Genomic DNA, 18,257 nt, shown 5'->3' on the forward strand with positions numbered 1-18,257 from the left:
CCTTTTGCTAACTTCGCATGCCGTGGCAGATAACCACCACATCTGAGCCTCACAAGGAGCAGCAATGACCCGAAGAGCTTTCTGGCTCATCACACAGATGTGATGTGTAGGGGATTGTCTCAGGATGAATTTCCAAAGCCAACCAATGGGGCTGTCATTAAAATGTTTATCATTACTACTTCTTTAGAAGCATTCCTACATGTTTTGCCGTGTTATTGCACATCCTGGTTGTAAGGTATGCTCTTCCCAAGGAACTGGTAAGTCCTAGATACATCCAGAGGCTTTGGGACTGTTTATGAAGGACACCTCTTCTCTTCCCTGCCTGGGCTAGCACAGGGGTACACCACAAACCACAAACCCATTCAGGAGGTGGAAGGACAGGCTCATCCATGGACTGGAGCTGGAGGTGGTTCCTACTGTCCCCATAGTGCCTCACTGTGCCCCTAACTGTGCATGCATCCTGCTTGTGCTTCAGCATCAGGGACAGCAGCAGTGACACTGTGTGCAGCATGCATGGGGGATGCCACTGTGAGTCACTCTTGCTCAGAAAGTTCATATCCGAGGTGGAGCAAACCCAAGGCAAGGTGCTGAGAGCTGTGTCCTCTAGACAGGGCGACATTCAAAACGTGGAGGCCTGTGTGCTTGGAAAAGCACACTGTCCCCAACCTTTGGGACATATTCTGCAGTCGGTTCCTTTCAGCATCATTCAGCTTGGTGAGATGCTGGTGTCCCTCGGGGGAGTTACATCCAGGAGCTGCTGAAATGCAGGAAGTGAGGAGAAGGGCAACAGAGTGACCACCAGGAAGAGCCCAGCGAAAGGAGGATAAAAACCCCTCAGGAAAGCTTCTGGACGTCAAAAGAGAGTGAATGAGCACAGGAGCTGCCAGCTGGAAATGCCTGGGCTCACCACAAGGCACCCAGGAGGGCCAATTCACCTCTGCAATAATTCTGCCTATGTCTCCACTGAGCAGAGAGCTCCCAGCTAACGTTAGGCTCTGGCAGCCGCATCCTGCCCATCACCTGATGCTGCAATCTCTGCGCAAGCAGCAGAGGGGAGACCATGACTCAGAGCTGTGCTGGTGGAAAGCAGGAGGGGAAAAAAGCTTCTGAGCTCCTGGATTGGCGGAGCATCAGCATGTTGGCAGAGCTTCTCTGGCACTCAGAAGATGAGAAGGAAGTATGCTGGACTAGGGTGTGTGGGGACTGCCCGTTGTCCCTCTGTCATCCCTCAGGCCAGCAGGGATGAGGTTTTCCGGTGGCACCAGAGGTACAGGACTCAGGATTTTGCCCCACGAGGCTTTCCCTACGCCCCTGTGTGCAACCAACTCCACAGCTCTGCTTTAGGGATCTGCTTGCTGCATGAGCATCATACGCTCATGCGTATGATTAAATGGGCTCATCATATGCTGTGAGCATAACGAAGCACCCTCATACCAACCCTGCAGCCTCCGTCTCCATGTCCAGCAGGTATGGGGGGGTTTCCCAGCTCTGGAGCAGCAGTTCTGCTGCCCAACACACCTCCACTGGGCTGGGAGCAGCCACAGGGGTGGCAGACACACAGCCACCATACACCGCACGCGAGCAGTGACAGGATCCGGGCGTGGGGGCACTCAGAGGGAAGGAAATGCTACGAGGTGATGCTGCGTGCGGGTGCGGATGGATGGAGAAGCGCTGAAGGGGATGGAGAGAGGGACGCACGGACAGAGGTGGGAAATGCAGAAAAAGAAAAGAAAAGATAGAAAGAAAAAATAAAGTTGGTGAAACTTTTCCTTATTTCTCTCTTCGCTTATCCCAGGGTGCCTTTTTTGCCTTTGGGAGAGTGGAGGGGGCCCAGGCGGGGGGTGAGCGGAGTGGCCACGGGGCGGGCGGAGGGAGGGGCCTGGCGAAGCCTATCCAATGAGCGTCCGGGGGGGCGGGGGGGCCGGGCTATAATGCCCTCGATGCCGGGCGGCAGAGGCAGACAATACCGCGCCCCCGGAGCCGGGCAGCCCGGAGCGCCCCTGCCCCGCTCCCAGCCCAATCATGATGTCCATGAACAGCAAGCAGGCTTTCAGCATGCACCCCATCCTGCACGAGCCCAAGTACCCCCACCTGCACACCAGCTCCGAAGCCATCCGCAGAGCCTGCCTGCCCGCCCCCCAGGTAAGCCGGGCGTCCCCCACGTTGGGGTCTGTGTCTTTCTTGGGTTTGGGTTGGGGTTGTGTTGGGGTTGGGGTTCCCATGTGTTGCAATGGGGCTGGTGGGATCAGGCGTCCTCGGAGCGGCTCTGTCCCGCTGCCCAACTCAGAGATTCCTTGGGATTCCCACCAGCTCCATCCTCTCTGCTTTCTTCTGGGAGACAAGGGTCGGTGCCCGGGGTACTGCTGCCATGTTTTGGGTGGGAGGCTAAGCTCGGTCAGCTCACCTGGCCTAGGGACAGAGCAAGACGTCTGTAACGCCACTTCCCTTTAACCCTCTCCCATTCTTCTGGTTTGTTTTCTGCTCCCCCGCCCCCCCCCCCCCCCCCTTTTTTTCCCCCCTGAACCCCACATCCAGATCCAGGGTAACATTTTTGCGGGCTTTGATGAGACCTTGCTACGGGGCGCCGAGGCTCTGGCCGCTGTGGATATAGTATCGCAGAAAACCCATCCGTTCAAGCCGGATGCCACCTACCACACCATGAGCAGCGTGTCCTGCACTCCTACCTCGTCCTCTGTGCACCTGCACCACCCGTCCGTGCTGACCACCCACCACCCCCACCACCACCACCATCAGCCCGCGCAGGGCCTGGAGGGAGAGCTCCTGGACCACCTCAACTCTGCCCTCCCCCTGGGAGGGGTGCCGGGTCCCGACGTGGGCTCCACGCCGTCCCACCCTCATTCCCACATGTCGGCCATTAACCACATGGCCCACCACTCCCAACCTATGAACATGTCCCACCCCCACGGCCTGGCGTCCCACGCCGTCATCTCGGGCCCCGAGACAGAGACGGACCCACGGGAGCTGGAGTCCTTCGCCGAGCGCTTCAAGCAGCGGAGGATCAAGCTGGGGGTGACCCAGGCAGATGTTGGATCTGCGTTGGCCAACCTGAAGATCCCGGGGGTGGGCTGCCTTAGCCAAAGCACAATCTGTAGGTTCGAGTCTCTCACCTTGTCCCACAACAACATGGTGGCCCTCAAACCCATTTTAGAAGCCTGGCTGGAGGAGGCCGAGCGGGCCCAGAGGGAGAAAATGACCAAACCGGAGATCTACACGGGAGGTGACAAGAAACGCAAGCGCACCTCCATCGCTGCTCCCGAAAAGCGCTCGCTGGAGGCTTACTTTGCCGTGCAGCCACGGCCCTCCTCGGAGAAAATCGCCGCCATCGCCGAGAAGTTAGACTTGAAGAAGAACGTGGTGAGGGTCTGGTTTTGCAATCAGAGACAGAAGCAGAAAAGGATGAAATTTTCTGCCACTTACTGAAGATGGGGCTGGGAAGGCGGCGGGGGCAGTGCCTGGCTCTCCGGCTGACGTGGCCCCCCCCCCCCCCCCCAGCCAATATTCCCCCCAGAACTGGGCAGGGTTTGGGTTGATTTTTTTTTTGTTTGTTTTGTTTACAAAAATTGAAAAGGAAAAAAAAATAGGGGGGGGAAAAAAAAAAAACAAACCTTAAAAGGGAAACCCACCCAAAGCGATGCGAACGGCTCAGCTCAGTGCCCGCTCCTCGCCGCCGCGGGCACAGTGGCCCCGCTGTCATGACTGGTACAGACTGCTTTTGTAGACTAAACTGGAGGGGGGAAAAAGTGGAGAAAATGGAGAAGCTGAAATGAAAGGTCCGGGTGGGGGGGGGGGGTTGGGGAGGGGGGAGCTATGGGGGTGCTCAGGGCCAGGGCAGCGGCGGTGAGAGCCCGACGGGGCTTTGTCGCAGCCTCTTCCTGGCTTGGGTAGGCAAAGGGTTTGGGGCACCGCTCCCTCCTCAGTGTCCCGTCTTCTTCTTTTTAAAAACGAAAAGGAAAAAAAAAATAACTTAAAAAAAAAAAAAAAAAACAAATAGAAAAGAAAGGGAACGAGCTGAAGCCGCCCCGACGGCTGTAAATACGAAGGCGCCGGCCCGTGCCCCCCCCCTCCCCCTACCCTGCGCTCGCTGCCCGGTCCCTGCGCGCACACACACACACACGCACTTGCATGGTTTTGTTCGCTGTCCCCTCGCATTTTTGCAATAATGTTTCTGTTTCTACCTCATCAGCTACATTAAAAAAAAAAAAAAGTTTAAAAAAAAAAGAAAAAAAAAAAACGGAAAGAAAAAAAAAATAATTGTTTTTGGCACTTCCCTGGAAGTCACCGTTTATTCGGGGGGAAAAAAAGAAAAAAAAAAGGAAATTTATTTCGCTTTGGTTTTTGCCCGTATGGTTTCACTGTAACGTATCCTACGCTTCGACAATCAAACCAGTGGGGCTCCCGGGGGCGGCCCGGGGCAGCGGTGCGCGGCGTCCCCGGCAGTACCGAACTGTGCACTTTCTAAGGCAAGAATACTCTTTTTTTTTCTTCTTCTTCTTTGCATATTTAAGAGAGAAATTTGCCTCCGAATCCTTTGTTATTGGCGGGTTTTTCTTTTTTCTTTTTTCTTTTTTTTTTTCGTTTTATTTTATTATTGTTATTTTTTAAAACTTCTGATTATTATTATTTAAACGAGATTTCGTTTCGCTGTGTGTGTGCTGAATGAAATTTGGTGTCTGTGTACGCTGCAGCATTTCAAATAAACCATGCACGTTTTACCTCACCCCCCCCTCCTGCCTCCTGCACTTACTGCGCCCGGGGGCGACGCCGGCTCCGCCGCGGGACCCCACCGCGTATCTCCGTCCTTCCTCCTCCGGGCCGGGGAGCAACGAAATAAGGCGAGAAGCATCGAAAGTAGCGCTTAAGCAGCGTTCAGAGCCCGGGGCTGATTTTTTCCCACGCAAGCCATGCGCGCAGCGAAGCCCCACGCGCGGATATGGGGACGGAGCGAGGAACGCTCACCGACCGCTGTGCCTCTGAGACGGAGGAGTAACTCCGCTCGCATCGAAACCGCACCGAAAAACGCACTGCAGCTGCCCCGCCGCCGGGCTGGGGGGGCCGGGAGGAGCTGTCAGCGGGTGGGGGGCACGGCACGCACCGAGGGGGTGACGGCTCCTCGGGCTTTTGTTTTGTAACTTCTTATTTTTCCAGGAGAAATAAAAGCGAACGCACCGCGCGCATCGCGGGGCGGTGCTGCACCCCCAGCAGCCGGGCTGTGTCTGGGGGATGGGGGGGGTGGGGAGGGCGACAAGTGGCAGCGCGGCTCCGTAATCCGCAAAAAAGATGGGAAAAGCATCCGAAAGAGCCGCTCAGGGAACGCCGGGTGAGGAGGTGCTTCCCGGAGTGAGCACCGCACTTTGCAGCCCCCCCCGGCCCGCACGGGTCTTACAAACCCCATCCCCTCCTTTGTTCTTTCCCTCCGTTCTGATTTTTTTCTTTCTTTCCTTCCTTCTTTCTTTTCTTCTTCTTCTTCTTCTCGTTTTGTTTTGTTTTGTTGTTTTTTTTTCTTTTTTTTTTTTTTTCCCATGAAGCGAAAAGCGCATTTTCATAAATAGACCTTGGCCAAGTGCTGGCAATGAAATTTTAATGAAGGCTGGATGCTGAGTGCTGCCCGGGGGGGCCTTGGAGAATCAGCTCCGTGCAGCGTTAGCAGCGCCCCATTCGCATCCCTCCCTCTGCTCCCTCGCAGCCATAACACGCTCCGATCTGCTCCCGTCTCACAGCCTCCCCGGTGGCCCTCAAAACTGGGACCCCCACGTCCAAAACCAGGAGCTCCAGTCCCCAAAAAGCACTGCAGGTCTGGGATTGCTGCCCCGAGCTCACAGGTGCTGCTCCGTCCCCTCTTCAAAGTTTGCAAGCAATGCAATTTTCGTCACCTGCAATCCTAAGCTGGGTATTTCACTGATGTGGATGCATGTGAGGTGAGAAGAACCTGTCCTCTGTGGGGTGTTGTGAGTGGGTTTATTCTGCGATGGCACATAGGGGTCTCAACATAGGAACAGCAGAGCGGATGCCCAAACCTTCTAACGCAGTCTCTCTGCAGTGCGTTCAGTGTAGGGAGAGTTCAGGGGGAAGTCCAGAGCAGGGAAAGGAGGCAGAGCTGTGCAAGAAGGAACAGGATTGCACACACAGGTGGCATGGCACGTGCACACTCCCTGTTCCTGGAGTGGAAAGGAAGCCCCTGAACTGTGACCCGAAAGCCAAAACAGCATTGAACAAAAGGTGTATTGATTGGGCTGGGCATATGTCTCTCTCTCTCTCTCTCTTATTTACTTTTTTCTTCATGTGGGGTTTAACACACGAGCTAGCTCATCCAAACTGTGGCTTTGGCATCCAGTCCATCTCTAAGTGCATTCTCACCCACCTGGTCCCTAGTTTACCACCAATCCAATGGAATGGATGGGGATGGGGTGGGACAGCAGGAACATAGCTCACCCTTGGGACTCGGAAACATAGTACGCAGCTCACACAGATCCAGGGATAGGACTGGGGCATTGATACAGACGAGGCTCCAAAGTAGAGGTGCACAGGTGAGTATGCACTGCCCACTGAGAGGACCTAAGGTGTCCACATAGCAGTCCGTATCCGTATGACTGTGGAACTCTACAGGCAGTGCACTCACGGTGGAGATGATGAGTGACTGAAGCACATGGAGACATCTCCAAATGGGGACATGGCTGCAAAGGCTTCCCGAGGAAAGATTCCCACAGGTTCGTGGCTGCTGAAGCTCTCAGACATTGGCTGCTGGAGCTCTGCCCAGTGAGCCCTGGGAGATGGATCATTTTGCCATACTTTCCTGCTGTTGAGCTCCATGCCACATTCACCGTTGCATTTTTTCTGCCATAAAAGTCAAATCCCACAGAAAATTTAGGCACCAAACTCCCCTGAGCATACAGGTAATAACTGAAAGTTACATATGCTCTGCTGAACTGAGCCTGCTATCTCCAGGCAAATGCTGATGTGGTTGAAGACATCTGAGGGAAGCAGCGTCCCTCATTTATTTATTAGGACAGAGCAATTTGGCACAGAGTTGCACCAAATCCCACTGCCAAGGTGCTGGCTGTCCCTCTGGGAAGGGAAGTGGGGCAAGGCAAGTTGCTGAGTCCCATCTCTCCAGCCCTAAGCTATGTGGTTGGACCCTATATAGACCTGTGAAAGGACATGGGGGATCAGCAAGGTGACCATCAACACCATCAACCCCCTCGTTCAAATATTGCCAGCACGTCACAGCTTTGCACTCAGCTTTGGGTCTGGAGGAGAGAAAATGTTCCATGTTCTTTAAAAGATTCCTGCCTTTGAAAGCCATACAGGTAAAGGATGCCCCTGCTGACGGACTCTCTTCTATTATTCTATGTGTTTTAGTGCAGAGCAGAGCAGATGTATTTTTAAAGAGGCCGGTGCTTGAAGTAGGCTCTGTTCCACTACAGGGGAAAAAGGAGTAAAGCAGTAATTACAGGCTTCATAGGGGCCCAAGCAAGCAGGAGGACAGCCAGGCTGGAACCCAGGAAGATTAGCAATTAGTTGCCTGTGGAAAGATTTGGGGAATTGGGGCAGAGCAATATAGGTATGAGAGACAAACCCCATCTCCAGCCCAGATGTTTCCCCAGGACATTCCAACCTCAGCTTTCGTCCACGTGGCATCCTGTTCATCGCAAAAATTGGGCCCCTTTCCAGCTTTCAGCTCAGAGACGGGAGCTCTGGGGAGCAGCAAGCAGCGGGGTGACTCAGCCTTGACGCATCTCCTGGGCAGCCTTTCCAATAACCAAATCCTGCAATTCCTCTTCTTGCTACCAAAATCACGAGCTGGGTCCTTGTGGGTGCTCAGTCTCCCTACAGCCACAAGCAGCTCTAACATTTAACTGTAGCAAGACCAGAGCCATAACATGTTCAAAAACACAGCAACACAGCTCCATGCTTTACACATTCAGTCTTTCAATAATAAACTTACAGTTTTTTTTTTTAATGTTGAATAAAGACCTCCAGAAATTTAATATGATGCTTTTTACCCATGCAAACACCATGGTCTTGGTCTCACATCACTTAGAAGAATAGAGCTCTGTTTACCAACAGCTCTACTGAAGCCATGCAGGATGAGTCCCAGGGTTGGGGTCTGCTCTCGTCCCCTTATTTTCAGCCATAATCTCTCAGGAAGGGCTGAGGGGTCCGACTTCATGTCCTTTTGTGGGTCAGAGAGCAGTGAGCTCACACAGGACTTCAGAAACTTTGGGATCCTGGAGATGGAGAGATCAGAGCTGAAATCAGTATTTCACCTGCAGAACCTCACCAAAGTTTCCAGCAGCCTGAGGTAAATGAGTGCTTTCTGAGAAATATGAAAATGTCAACTAAGAACCATGTTTTATTTATACAAAGCAAGGCAGGATTCAGTTTCACAGAAGAAAAAGCAAAGCAGATGTATTTGTACAAAACCTCGCTTAACCATTCTGTGACTGCCCGAGTGCTGCACGTGAATCAGTTTGCTTTGCAGAGCGTGTTCTCAGCCATGCAGCAACACCTGTCCGAACCCTCTTAGCAGAACCTCTGCCTCATTCAGCACCGGCTCCAGGAAAGCACATCCTCTCCTCTCTGCATGTATCTACTGCTTAAATGGAGATGCAAACCCACATCAAATAAAGCTCCAACTGAAGGAGATGTCTGGTGACCTTTCCGTACAGAGGGGTGGGGATTCTGTAGACACTGGGAGGTTTTAGTGCTGTAAAGCACACAGAGGGGGGAGATGCACTAAAAATCATAAATCAATGCCATTGAGGTGTTCTCAGAACTCTCACTGCCTTGTCCTCACCTGTATACTCCCACTATCAGACAGCTCTGAAGTTACGCCCTCTACTCACCTCTCAACTTATTTCAGGACAGCACAGACCCCTCTCTGTGCAAGGCTCTGCTAAGAAAGTGGCCCGCAGGTACTGTCAAAGGGTTGATGCCCTGGCATGGTCTAGAACAGGTCCTTCAGCAGGATCAGGAGGGGCTCTTCACACTTCCCACCTCTGCAGGTTAGGACAGGTTGGGAAGAAGGCTGGCTCCCACCAGCTGGGCACACGAGCCAACCTGCTGAGCTCAGATCCTGAAGGGGCCTCACGCTGCAGCAGCCTGTCCTGATGGCGATGGATGCTCGTCAGATGGCATGAGCTGGAGCAGACCCCCAAATCAAGTCAGCATCAGATGAGCCTCGCCTTTTGCAGCTCCTTGGGGAAAGCCCTCAGGGAATGGGCCAACCGCACGCTCTGAGCCTCAGGGTTCATCTATCCCATCCCATGGGTCTGCTCAGGCAGACAGGCTGGAGCTGAACCATCAGCAGAAAGAGTCCCCGGCTCCAGCCTCTCCCACCAGAGACTGAAGGCTCCCAGCTGGGAGATGCGCAGGCAGCACATCCTCCTCTACATGGCCTAATGGCTCCTGATGGCTCTTCCCGGAGATGTTTCAATAGTCTTTGCCTGAGTTTCTCCCTCACAGGCTGCTGTACTTGGTGCCTGCCACGCACAGGCTTAGCACCACACTGCTCTCCTGCAGCAAGCATAAGGGAGTGCTGACAACCTCTGTGTTCTCGCATGGATTTTTCCTTACTTTAGCTGTGCTGTTTGGTTCAGATCTAAGCGAGTTCTTCAAGCACGCTGCTTCTATGTCTTTATTAAAAGACACAGCTTAAGGAGGGGGGTGGAAAGTGGATAAGATCTAGATACTCTCTGCAGCCAAAATGATGGGAATCATCTGCCCTGCAACCATTTGCAGCCCGCAGCAGCTGTGCAGCCCTGCCAGCAGGACGCAGGGTCAGCTCTCTGCCCATCACTAATTCATCTCCATGTGCAGCCACTCTGCTTGCCATCTTTGTGCTGCAGGTGTGAAGGCAGGTGGGGAGGCAGGGACACAGCCCCAAGGGGTGCAAAGCAGCACCAGGGGGTGCAGGGGGGCACGCTGATGGAATGCTGAGCTGCCTTTCCCATAGCTCATGGAGGAGCCCAGCTCTGATGTGGGCTTTTTCTTTTCTTTTCTTTTCTTTTCTTTTCTTTTCCTTTCTTTTCCTTTCTTTTCCTTTCTTTTCCTTTCTTTTCTTTTCGATGGTTTATTGATTGGCTGGTTTGGTTTTTGTTTTTTTGTTTGTTTGTTGTCTTTTGGTGTTTTATTTTTTTTTGGAAGTTTTCCCTCTGGAAATTTTATTATCAGCTCCTTTGTTATGAAGACCATCACTCCAGGTGGCACTGACACTGCTGGAAGTCAGCTCTGCAGTACCCTTAAGGCAGCAGCTTGGACAGAGCAGGTTCCTTGTGCCAGGCAGGGCATGGCGACTAGCTTAGACCACTGAGAATGGACCTCCCTTCTTGACATCCTACAGAAGTTGCCAGAAGTGACTGTAAAGGATCAGAAAAGCCAGCTTGTCTTTCATCTGAGAGCTGGTGTGCCATCAAAACAAGATGCTGCACCAGCCTGGGAGGGCACAGCTACAAACTAATCACCGTAGTGTACCCAATCCCAAATCTTGCCCATAGTCCTCCCCAGGTCAGAAACAATCAGATTAGAAACAATCTTTTACCTTTGTTCCTCATCTGGAATGGTGCTGTTAAACATCTGTTGTGCTGAGCACCAGGAGCAGCTGCACTAAGCCTCCCCTTGCTGCTGGAAGGGGCTGATGTTTGCCATGGTGGCTGTGCCCCCCCCTCTTCTGCTGACCAACTGACTGTCGGGAGGTACTCGCTGAGCCAGCCACATGCTTCGTGATGTCAATTGTAGTTCAGTGTTAATTATTCATGATAAAACTTCATAATGTGCCGTTAAGTGGGCTGCAGGATATTTTGGTTAAATTAAGGAAACCTTAAAGCTCCCTCTACAGGGCTTTGTTCTTTGTGCCGCGCTTAGAGCAAAGGTTCAATTAAAGCTTAGGCACTGCTGCCAGTGCCCGTGGCCTTCAATTGCTGAAATCATGGGAGTGTGGAGATTTCTGAGTCCTGGCTGGGCAGGCTTAGCAGAGTCCCTGGTGAATGCTCTGTTGGGTCATGGAATGGGTTTTCCTCTTGGCTTGACCTCTCTTCCCCAAACAAATATCTCAGCTCAGCAGGCTGAGTCTTCGTGGGATCAACTCCCAGTGCTTTTACACCCCCAGTTTGGGTCATTTTATTTCAGACGAGGATTTTAACATGCTTTTAGGGAAAAACTTCAGTTTATTTTTTTGTTCTTTTTCACTGGGACCACAGCATGGTAGGATACGTTGTATGACATCCTTGGTGACTCCTGACCACCTGGCTTTAGCAGGCTGTGCAGATAATAGAATCGTAGAATCATTACGGTTGGAAAAGACCTCTAAGATCTCCAAGTCTGACCACCAACCCTTCCCCACATGCCCACTGACCATGTCCGTCAGTGCTACATCCACACATCTCTTGAGCATCTTCAGGAACAGTGACTCCATCACCTCCCTGTGATGTGGCAGCCCGTGCCACTGCCTCTCCACTTCTCCTGAGAAGCTGTTTTTTTCCTAATATCCAACCTGAGTTGGACCAATTTCTTCTCACACTCTATCTTCTCCCTCCTTCACTCACAGATGTGCTGGACTTCACCATCCTCCAACCAAGTGCTTCCCAGCAAACAGTTAAGGAGCCAGTTGCAGGGCGTCTTGCTTGGTGCATTTGTTAATGGAGCTTTGCCCTGCATGCTTGCCAATGAGTTGGACAGTGCTCTTCCAGCTCTCTGCCTGGAAAGGAGCCAAAGCCACAAATTCTTCTCGGGATGGCTGGGTGAATGCACCCTGTATCAATCCTCCTGCAACCTGGGTCTTACACAAGTGCTCCCTCTGCTCTCTGGAAAGCCTATGGGGACACAAATAAAATCAGCAGCTAGGCTCACGGTGGGCTTTAACTCTGCCTTTCTTGTTCCAAGTATTAAGTGAAAGTTTAATTGAAATAAGTCCATTCCTCTCACCCCCACCCTGCACTCAGTTCTTACATGCTGAATGTTTGTCTCTGCTCAGCTTGACCACCTGACTATAAGCACCAGGTGAATGCTAAGCTTTGAATTTTCTGCAGGTTACACCCCATAGCAAATCTCATGGGGTTCCCAAGGTCTTGGATTTTCCCGTGGATGTTCCAATAAACCACGCTGTGTTCCCAGCTGTGTTATGAGGTGAAGGACCCTAAGGGCATCCCAAGCCTTCAATGAAGTAGTGGTTGGCAGTGCCACCCTTGGTCCCAGAGGTGACACCTTTCTAAGGCTTACACCTGGCATACCCATCTCCCTAAATATCAGTGTCAGTACATGATAGTCCTTGCAGGTCCTCAGCAAGAGGAGGAATTACCACAGGGTTGAATCAAGTTAGTGACACAGAAGTGAGCCCTCACCTGTACTGCGTTTGCTGCTACAGTGACTTTCAGATGCTCCAGACAGACTTTGTTTGAAGCCTCATTAAAGAAGATGATTGACACAGTTCTGGTAGAAGAAACACTTAGAACTTGTACTTGGGTATCCCCTTTGGATGTGCTATTTCTTCCTATTCTCCCACCATTTATTACTAATGTATTGTATCGACATGGCTTACTATGCTGCTCATGAATGAGGGAACATCTCTGTCTCTCTTCTGATGGATCAATGCCCTTCCAGACCAACTTTCATGCCTTCAGTTTTTGCCAGCTTGCTGTTTCCTTGCTCTTTCTACAGCCAAGAAAATCCCTTGCTTAGCAGAGGGTTGGGTCTACACATCTTTTCTAAGCATCAATGACACAAATGGTTGGTGGCTGGGGACAGATCACGGCACATCATGGTGGAGGTTGGAGTCAGGCAGTCACTTTCATGTTACAAACCATGACCACTGGCATAGACGAGTTGCTAAGAACCTGCTCCTGGGCACCTTTCCAAAGGTGAAAGAGGAGAAAGGACACAGGTTGATTGGCAAGGAGACGCTGGAAACAATGAGCACCTGAAAAACAAGGAGGGATAGAGAGAATACCAGAGTGCAATTAAAACAAACCAGGAGGGAGTCGCAGGCAAGTGACTGTGCACTTTGCAGGGAATGGAAGTGCAGCTTGCCTCTGCGCCAAGCCTTGATGGCTGCATCGTGCTTTGTAAGGCTCTCAGCTCCTGCATGCCAGGGCCAGCATCCCTCTGTGGGCTGGTGAGGCCGGAAGAGAGGCCCTCCAAGCTACTCCACATATGTAGCTCACCCAAACACTTTTCTCTTCACTGGTCTGAGTTCTGCTGTGCATTATGGCAATAGATGTGAATTGTCCTTAGAGGGGCTCAGGTGAAACTAAACACTGCCATGGGCAAATACCACCTCCATGCTCCGAGACTTGCTTTATCCCTCTTAATCACAAAAAGCTAAAGATATGTATAATTAGGGAAAGCAAGGCAAAAAGCATCCCTAGACAACTCCAAAAGAGGGTCTTTACTTTAGCTTGGAGGAGAGTGTGAGCCTGGGCAGTTTCCTGTCTATGCTTGCATGATGAAAAACTCTTTCCCACAAACTCCCATCTCAGTGCTAGAGAGTATAAATGCTGCTGGCATTTAGCACCTCCAAGCACCACACAACCCTGTCCAGCCTTTGCTCACCATGCTTAACATCAGATCTCTCCTTCCTGTATGTGTCCCCTTTGGAGGATGAGCTTGGGCTACACTAAAGGCAGCAGAGAGGATGCTCCATTTTGGCTCTGGATGGAGAGCAGCAATTCCCACAACATCCCAGATCAATACTCTGTGTCCTGCACCACAGCAATGGAGGAAAAAAGTGCTCCACGGACAGTGTCAGCCTCTCCAGATGATTTGGAGCGCTCTTCCCCTTCTTCCTCTCGTTTTCTTTCTTTCTTTTCTTCCTTCTTCCTCTCTTATTTTCTTCCTCCCTTTTTTCTTTCTTTTTCTCCTCAAGCTTTTCTCATCTTTTTCTCTTTTTCTCTCCCCCCCCTTTTCTTTTTCTACACCCCCCCCCCCTCCTTGCAGCCTCTGTTCTTCATCCATTATTTAGGCTTTTCTGACTGTAACAGCAACATTCGCCTTGTATACCTTGTGTGGGGTTTAAAATATAGATAAAAGCAGAAGGTCGGACTTGAAACACAGATTCTGACGGTTGCTGCTGACTTTGTCTGGAAGCTACAAAATCCGGAGCTGTCTGTGCCCAGTGATGGTATTGGTACAGTTGTGTGCGTGTTTTTCTTTTCCAGTTGATATTCCTGCAAAACTGTCTTGGTATTTGATGTTTTCATTCAGCCTTTCAGTTTCTAAAAGTTCTGGGGCCCGTCTGGCTGTAGGATAGGAGAGCTAGGCTCATGCATATCCTGCTGATGGGCTGCAGGTGTGGTGCCTGCTGCTCACCTCTCTGCAATGAGCTGAGAAAAGCGGGCAGGTGTCTCTATCCAGGATCCAGCAGGCTCTAATTGGCACCTCCGGTAGGAGATTCAACAAAGCTAAGGACTTTCCCTTTTAATTATAAATGCCCATGTTTCTTTTATGCCTGCTTTCTTCCACCGCCAAAGCAGTTGGGTTGTGAGGACAAATGTTTGTGGGAAACAAATTTCAAAGTCAATACGTGAGCAGTCCCAGAAAACATGCTTCTATTTGAATGGGCATCCTTCCAACCAGGAGACAGAGATCGGCCATGTGATACGGCCAACCAATTGCAAATGAGCTCCAATCTCAATATTCATGATGGAGTGAAGATCTGCTAATGAGCATGACCACAAATGACAAGCAAGGAGGCTGCTTACCATTTCTCAGGCATGGGGAAAAAAAAATGGTAAGTTGGTGAATAAATCCTGATTGGATATAAGAAAGAGCATTTTTACAATAAAGTTGGTGAAGCACTCACACAGGTTGTCCAGAGAGGTGGTGGTGCCCCATCCCTGGAGACACTCAAGGTCAGGCTGGATGGGGCTCTGAGCACCTGATGGAGCTGTAGGTGTCCCCGCTCATTGCTGGGGGGCTGGAATGATGGCCTTTAAGTGTCCTTTCCAACTCGAATGATTCTGTGTAATATCTTAAATATACTTGTATATAACTCCTTATTCACTTTACTGGTGCTAATATAAAAGCCTTGTGGAAGATGCCTGTCTGACAGAAGGATCTTAGGAAAGAGGCTCTGTCTTTTGATGGGTGAGATGGCTTCTAGGAAAGAAAGCACCTCAGGCCACATAGAATCATAGAACACTCCAAGTTGGAAAGGACCCATGAGAATCATCAAGTCCAATTCCTGGCTCCACACAGGACAACCCAAAAATCAGACCTATGTCTGAGAGCATTGTCCAAACACCCCTTGAACTCCAGCAGGTTGGCTCAGTAACCATTGCCCTGGGGAGCCTGTTCCATGTCCACCACATTCTGGTACAGAACCTTTTCCTGATATCCAACCTGGTATCTCACAGCACTGAGCAATCTGTAAGGATGAGAACAGCTCATCAGCAGAAGGACCGCCTGAAGGAAGGAACACACAGTCTGATGGCTTTGCTGTATGAACTTAATGATGAGGACTGTGCAAATCATCTGAATTGCCTGCAAGATGCAGAATTCTGGCTTCTTGGTCTTTCTGGCATTGCTTCTTCTCCAAGATGAGGGTATATTCAGAAAACATGCTCATTTTTCGTGCCAGTGAGATCCACACAGGTAGAGAAATCCACTGTGTAAATGGCAAATGCTCTTAGGAATGGCTGAAGTGCCACTGTAATTGAAGATATCGATGGAGGAACGCCAGCCATGTCTGACACCACTCACCAGGAGCCGGGTGACAACACTAGGTTCTGCATACTGGAAGGTTAATGGATAACATTCTCTCCCTGCACTGAGCTTTCGTGGAGAGAAAGGAGATTGGCTCAGCTAAAAACAGAGCTAACATCCCTAGTCACTGCAGCTCTGCTCTGAGCTGTCTCCAATGAGGGTGCCTGCATCCTTTTTCTCATTCAGCTTAGGCAGCACCTGACCCTGCAGGGATCTGTAGGGTGGGTGTGTGAGTCATCCTGAAAGCTCTTAGGTGAAGGAGCACTGGATATGTTAATTACAGGTATTGTTAGGATGTTTCCATAGCCCATCTGGCACTCTCAGAATAACTTTTCTTCACCCTAGCCCCAGGGAAAAATTATCTGTCAGGATTAGGCTGGCTGTCCCAGGCTCTGTCCTCACCCACACTAGATTTGGATGAAAATGTGTCTGGAATGTGTATTTGTGCTGTTACAGCAGCTCTGGGAATGGCTGATGGAACACAGTCCATGAAGAAATCCATCACTAGGGATCAGTGTATACAAATACAGACATTTACAGGAGAAACAGAACCAAGACTACATCAGGAAAGGATACCCCCAGGACCAATGACAGCTGGTGAGCCAGCATCTCTGGATGTGGGGATCACATTTCCAACAAACCCAGGAATCACAGCACTATTAATAGCCAGAACCAGTTAAAATGGCATCACTAAACTCAGAAAGTTTTGTGCTAAGAGTATGGAACTCTTCTTAAAAATTACTTTTATCTATAGAAATGTCTCACTCGAAATCCTACTGAAGTCCTGGCAGACTGGCACTGAATAATTATCCGTTTATAAAGTGCTTTCTTTCCACCAACATTCAGTACATTTGGGAATCTGTTTCCATTCTGATGCTTTGAACGTTCAACTTCCTGACACCAAAAGCTAGGTGACTGTCCTCATGCTTCAACACTGAAATATAAAAATCACTGAATATCCAGTTGCCCTCGCTGAGCTCAAGTAGGACTGTGAGTGCCCACTGCTCCTGGAGAGAACCCAGGGTTTTACCAAGAGGACTTTCCTCAGGCTTTTGGTGATGGAAGTCCAAGGTGCCAAGTTGAGCCTCATGCCCTTCCACTGGTCCTGAGTGCTTGATGCTCCCATTGGTGGCTGTGCGGACTGAAGACACTCCAGACTTCCAAAACGGGTCCCTCTGCATGCAATAATCTCTTAGCAGCCTGAGAGTTAGTTTTGTTTTCTTCCACTGGTGCTGTCCATTTTGCCTTTGGCAAGCATCGATTATCCGCAATTCCCCTAAGCCCGCATAAAGCAGCTGCCAACACGGCTCCCTCGTGGGAACCACTTCTTTTATTTGTTGAACAAAAGAATCATCAACATTGTCTTCAGTGATGTTGGGCGAGTGGAGCCTGGGAGTAGGATGCCGAGCTCCCTCTCCTGGCTGCCGGATCAAAGAGAATAGCTGAGGAGTCCTTCCGAACACGGACTTCTGAATTGCCGGGCTTCGGCTGGAGGAGGAAGAGCCCTTACAGTCTTGCTGAATTTCAGGTGTCGACGTCCTTCCCACCTAAGAAAGAGTGTTGGAAACTAAGCTCAACGTTTTGGAGAGAAGTATTAATTATCTGAGCACAGAGCCCATTTCCCCTTTTCTCTTATCTGTCACTATTAGTAAACAAATCCCAATGGGCAAATAGCACTGAGACCCTATGCAGAAAATCCACCTTTTGCTCTCACTGTCAATTATCAGTGAAATGTTAGTCCACAGACAAGGAGTGGAACAGGACATTCACGTGGAGTTTTGCCAAGGCAGAGAAAAGCCCTTGTTTTCAGAGTTAACATTTCTCTCTGGTTCCATCTGAAATCACGCCAGCTCTTTTATGCACAGCGAAGAGCATACATGCAGTCAGGGTAAACTATCTGGATCTTGAGAGGTGGTCAATGAAGACCCTCCAGTGGGCACACTGGAGAGATGGGTCTGCAGGGCCAGGATGACCCAACGGGATGCAGCAAGCAGCACTGAGGGCTCACAGAGAGCTCAAAACCTCATCGCCCTTTCCGTTCACCAGCATACTCCCTTCTGCCCTCACACACATCTAAAAACCTTCAAATCAATGTCAAAGAACAGGCAGTAGCCATGACTCAATTCCATGGGACCAGTGAATATTGCTGTTTCCTAACCAGGACTACCCTCTCCTCTCTTCAGCAAGATGCAGTGGCCCAACACATGCTGCAGGCTTGGGAAGCCTGATTTTACTCCTGAGCCAGGCCCCAAAATTTGGGCTGGACAGCACATGGCTCTGACTTTACTCCTCAGAACAGGTTCAAAATAGGACACAGCCCAGATTACCCATGGCAGAAAAACGAGTTCTTCTCGTTCAAAAGCATAGTTGAAACAATCCATCCATCTGTTCTGGGCTGTTTTACATGCTTGACCACAAGGCATCCATCTTGGCATAGTCAGAGGACGGGCCTGAGCTCACATGCATCAACATGAACATAAGCAGTGAATACCATGAAAGACTGCACCTTAGGCAGACCAGCCACCCCAAGTTTAAGTGCTCAA

The 18,257-nt window shown here is 50.5% G+C and overlaps 1 protein-coding gene and 1 long non-coding RNA gene across 3 annotated transcripts in view; one reads left to right on the top strand and one right to left on the bottom strand.

The window, feature by feature from the left end:
* Positions 1-1,955: 1,955 nt before the first annotated feature.
* POU4F1L (POU class 4 homeobox 1 like) lies at positions 1,956-5,216 on the top strand. The gene is made up of 2 exons (NM_204759.2): positions 1,956-2,142; positions 2,536-5,216. Exons 1-2 carry the CDS (start codon positions 2,023-2,025, stop codon positions 3,439-3,441), a joined length of 1,026 nt encoding a protein of 341 aa, NP_990090.1. The 5' UTR covers positions 1,956-2,022; the 3' UTR covers positions 3,442-5,216.
* Positions 5,217-5,501: 285 nt separating this feature from the next.
* LOC107052075 overlaps positions 5,502-18,257 on the bottom strand; it is a 46,260-nt gene continuing 33,504 nt past the window's right edge. The window contains exons 6-8 of one of the 2 annotated variants that reach the window (XR_005859195.2): positions 10,559-17,261; positions 8,080-8,246; positions 5,502-6,852 (exon numbers count right to left, since the gene is read on the bottom strand). This is a non-coding gene — a long non-coding RNA (uncharacterized LOC107052075). Of the gene's footprint in view, positions 6,853-8,079; positions 17,262-18,257 lie in introns of both variants that reach the window. The other variant, XR_005859194.2, reaches the window with a different exon arrangement.

Source organism: Gallus gallus, chromosome 4 (assembly GCF_016699485.2).
Source record: "Gallus gallus isolate bGalGal1 chromosome 4, bGalGal1.mat.broiler.GRCg7b, whole genome shotgun sequence".
Classification (NCBI taxonomy): domain Eukaryota; kingdom Metazoa; phylum Chordata; class Aves; order Galliformes; family Phasianidae; genus Gallus; species Gallus gallus.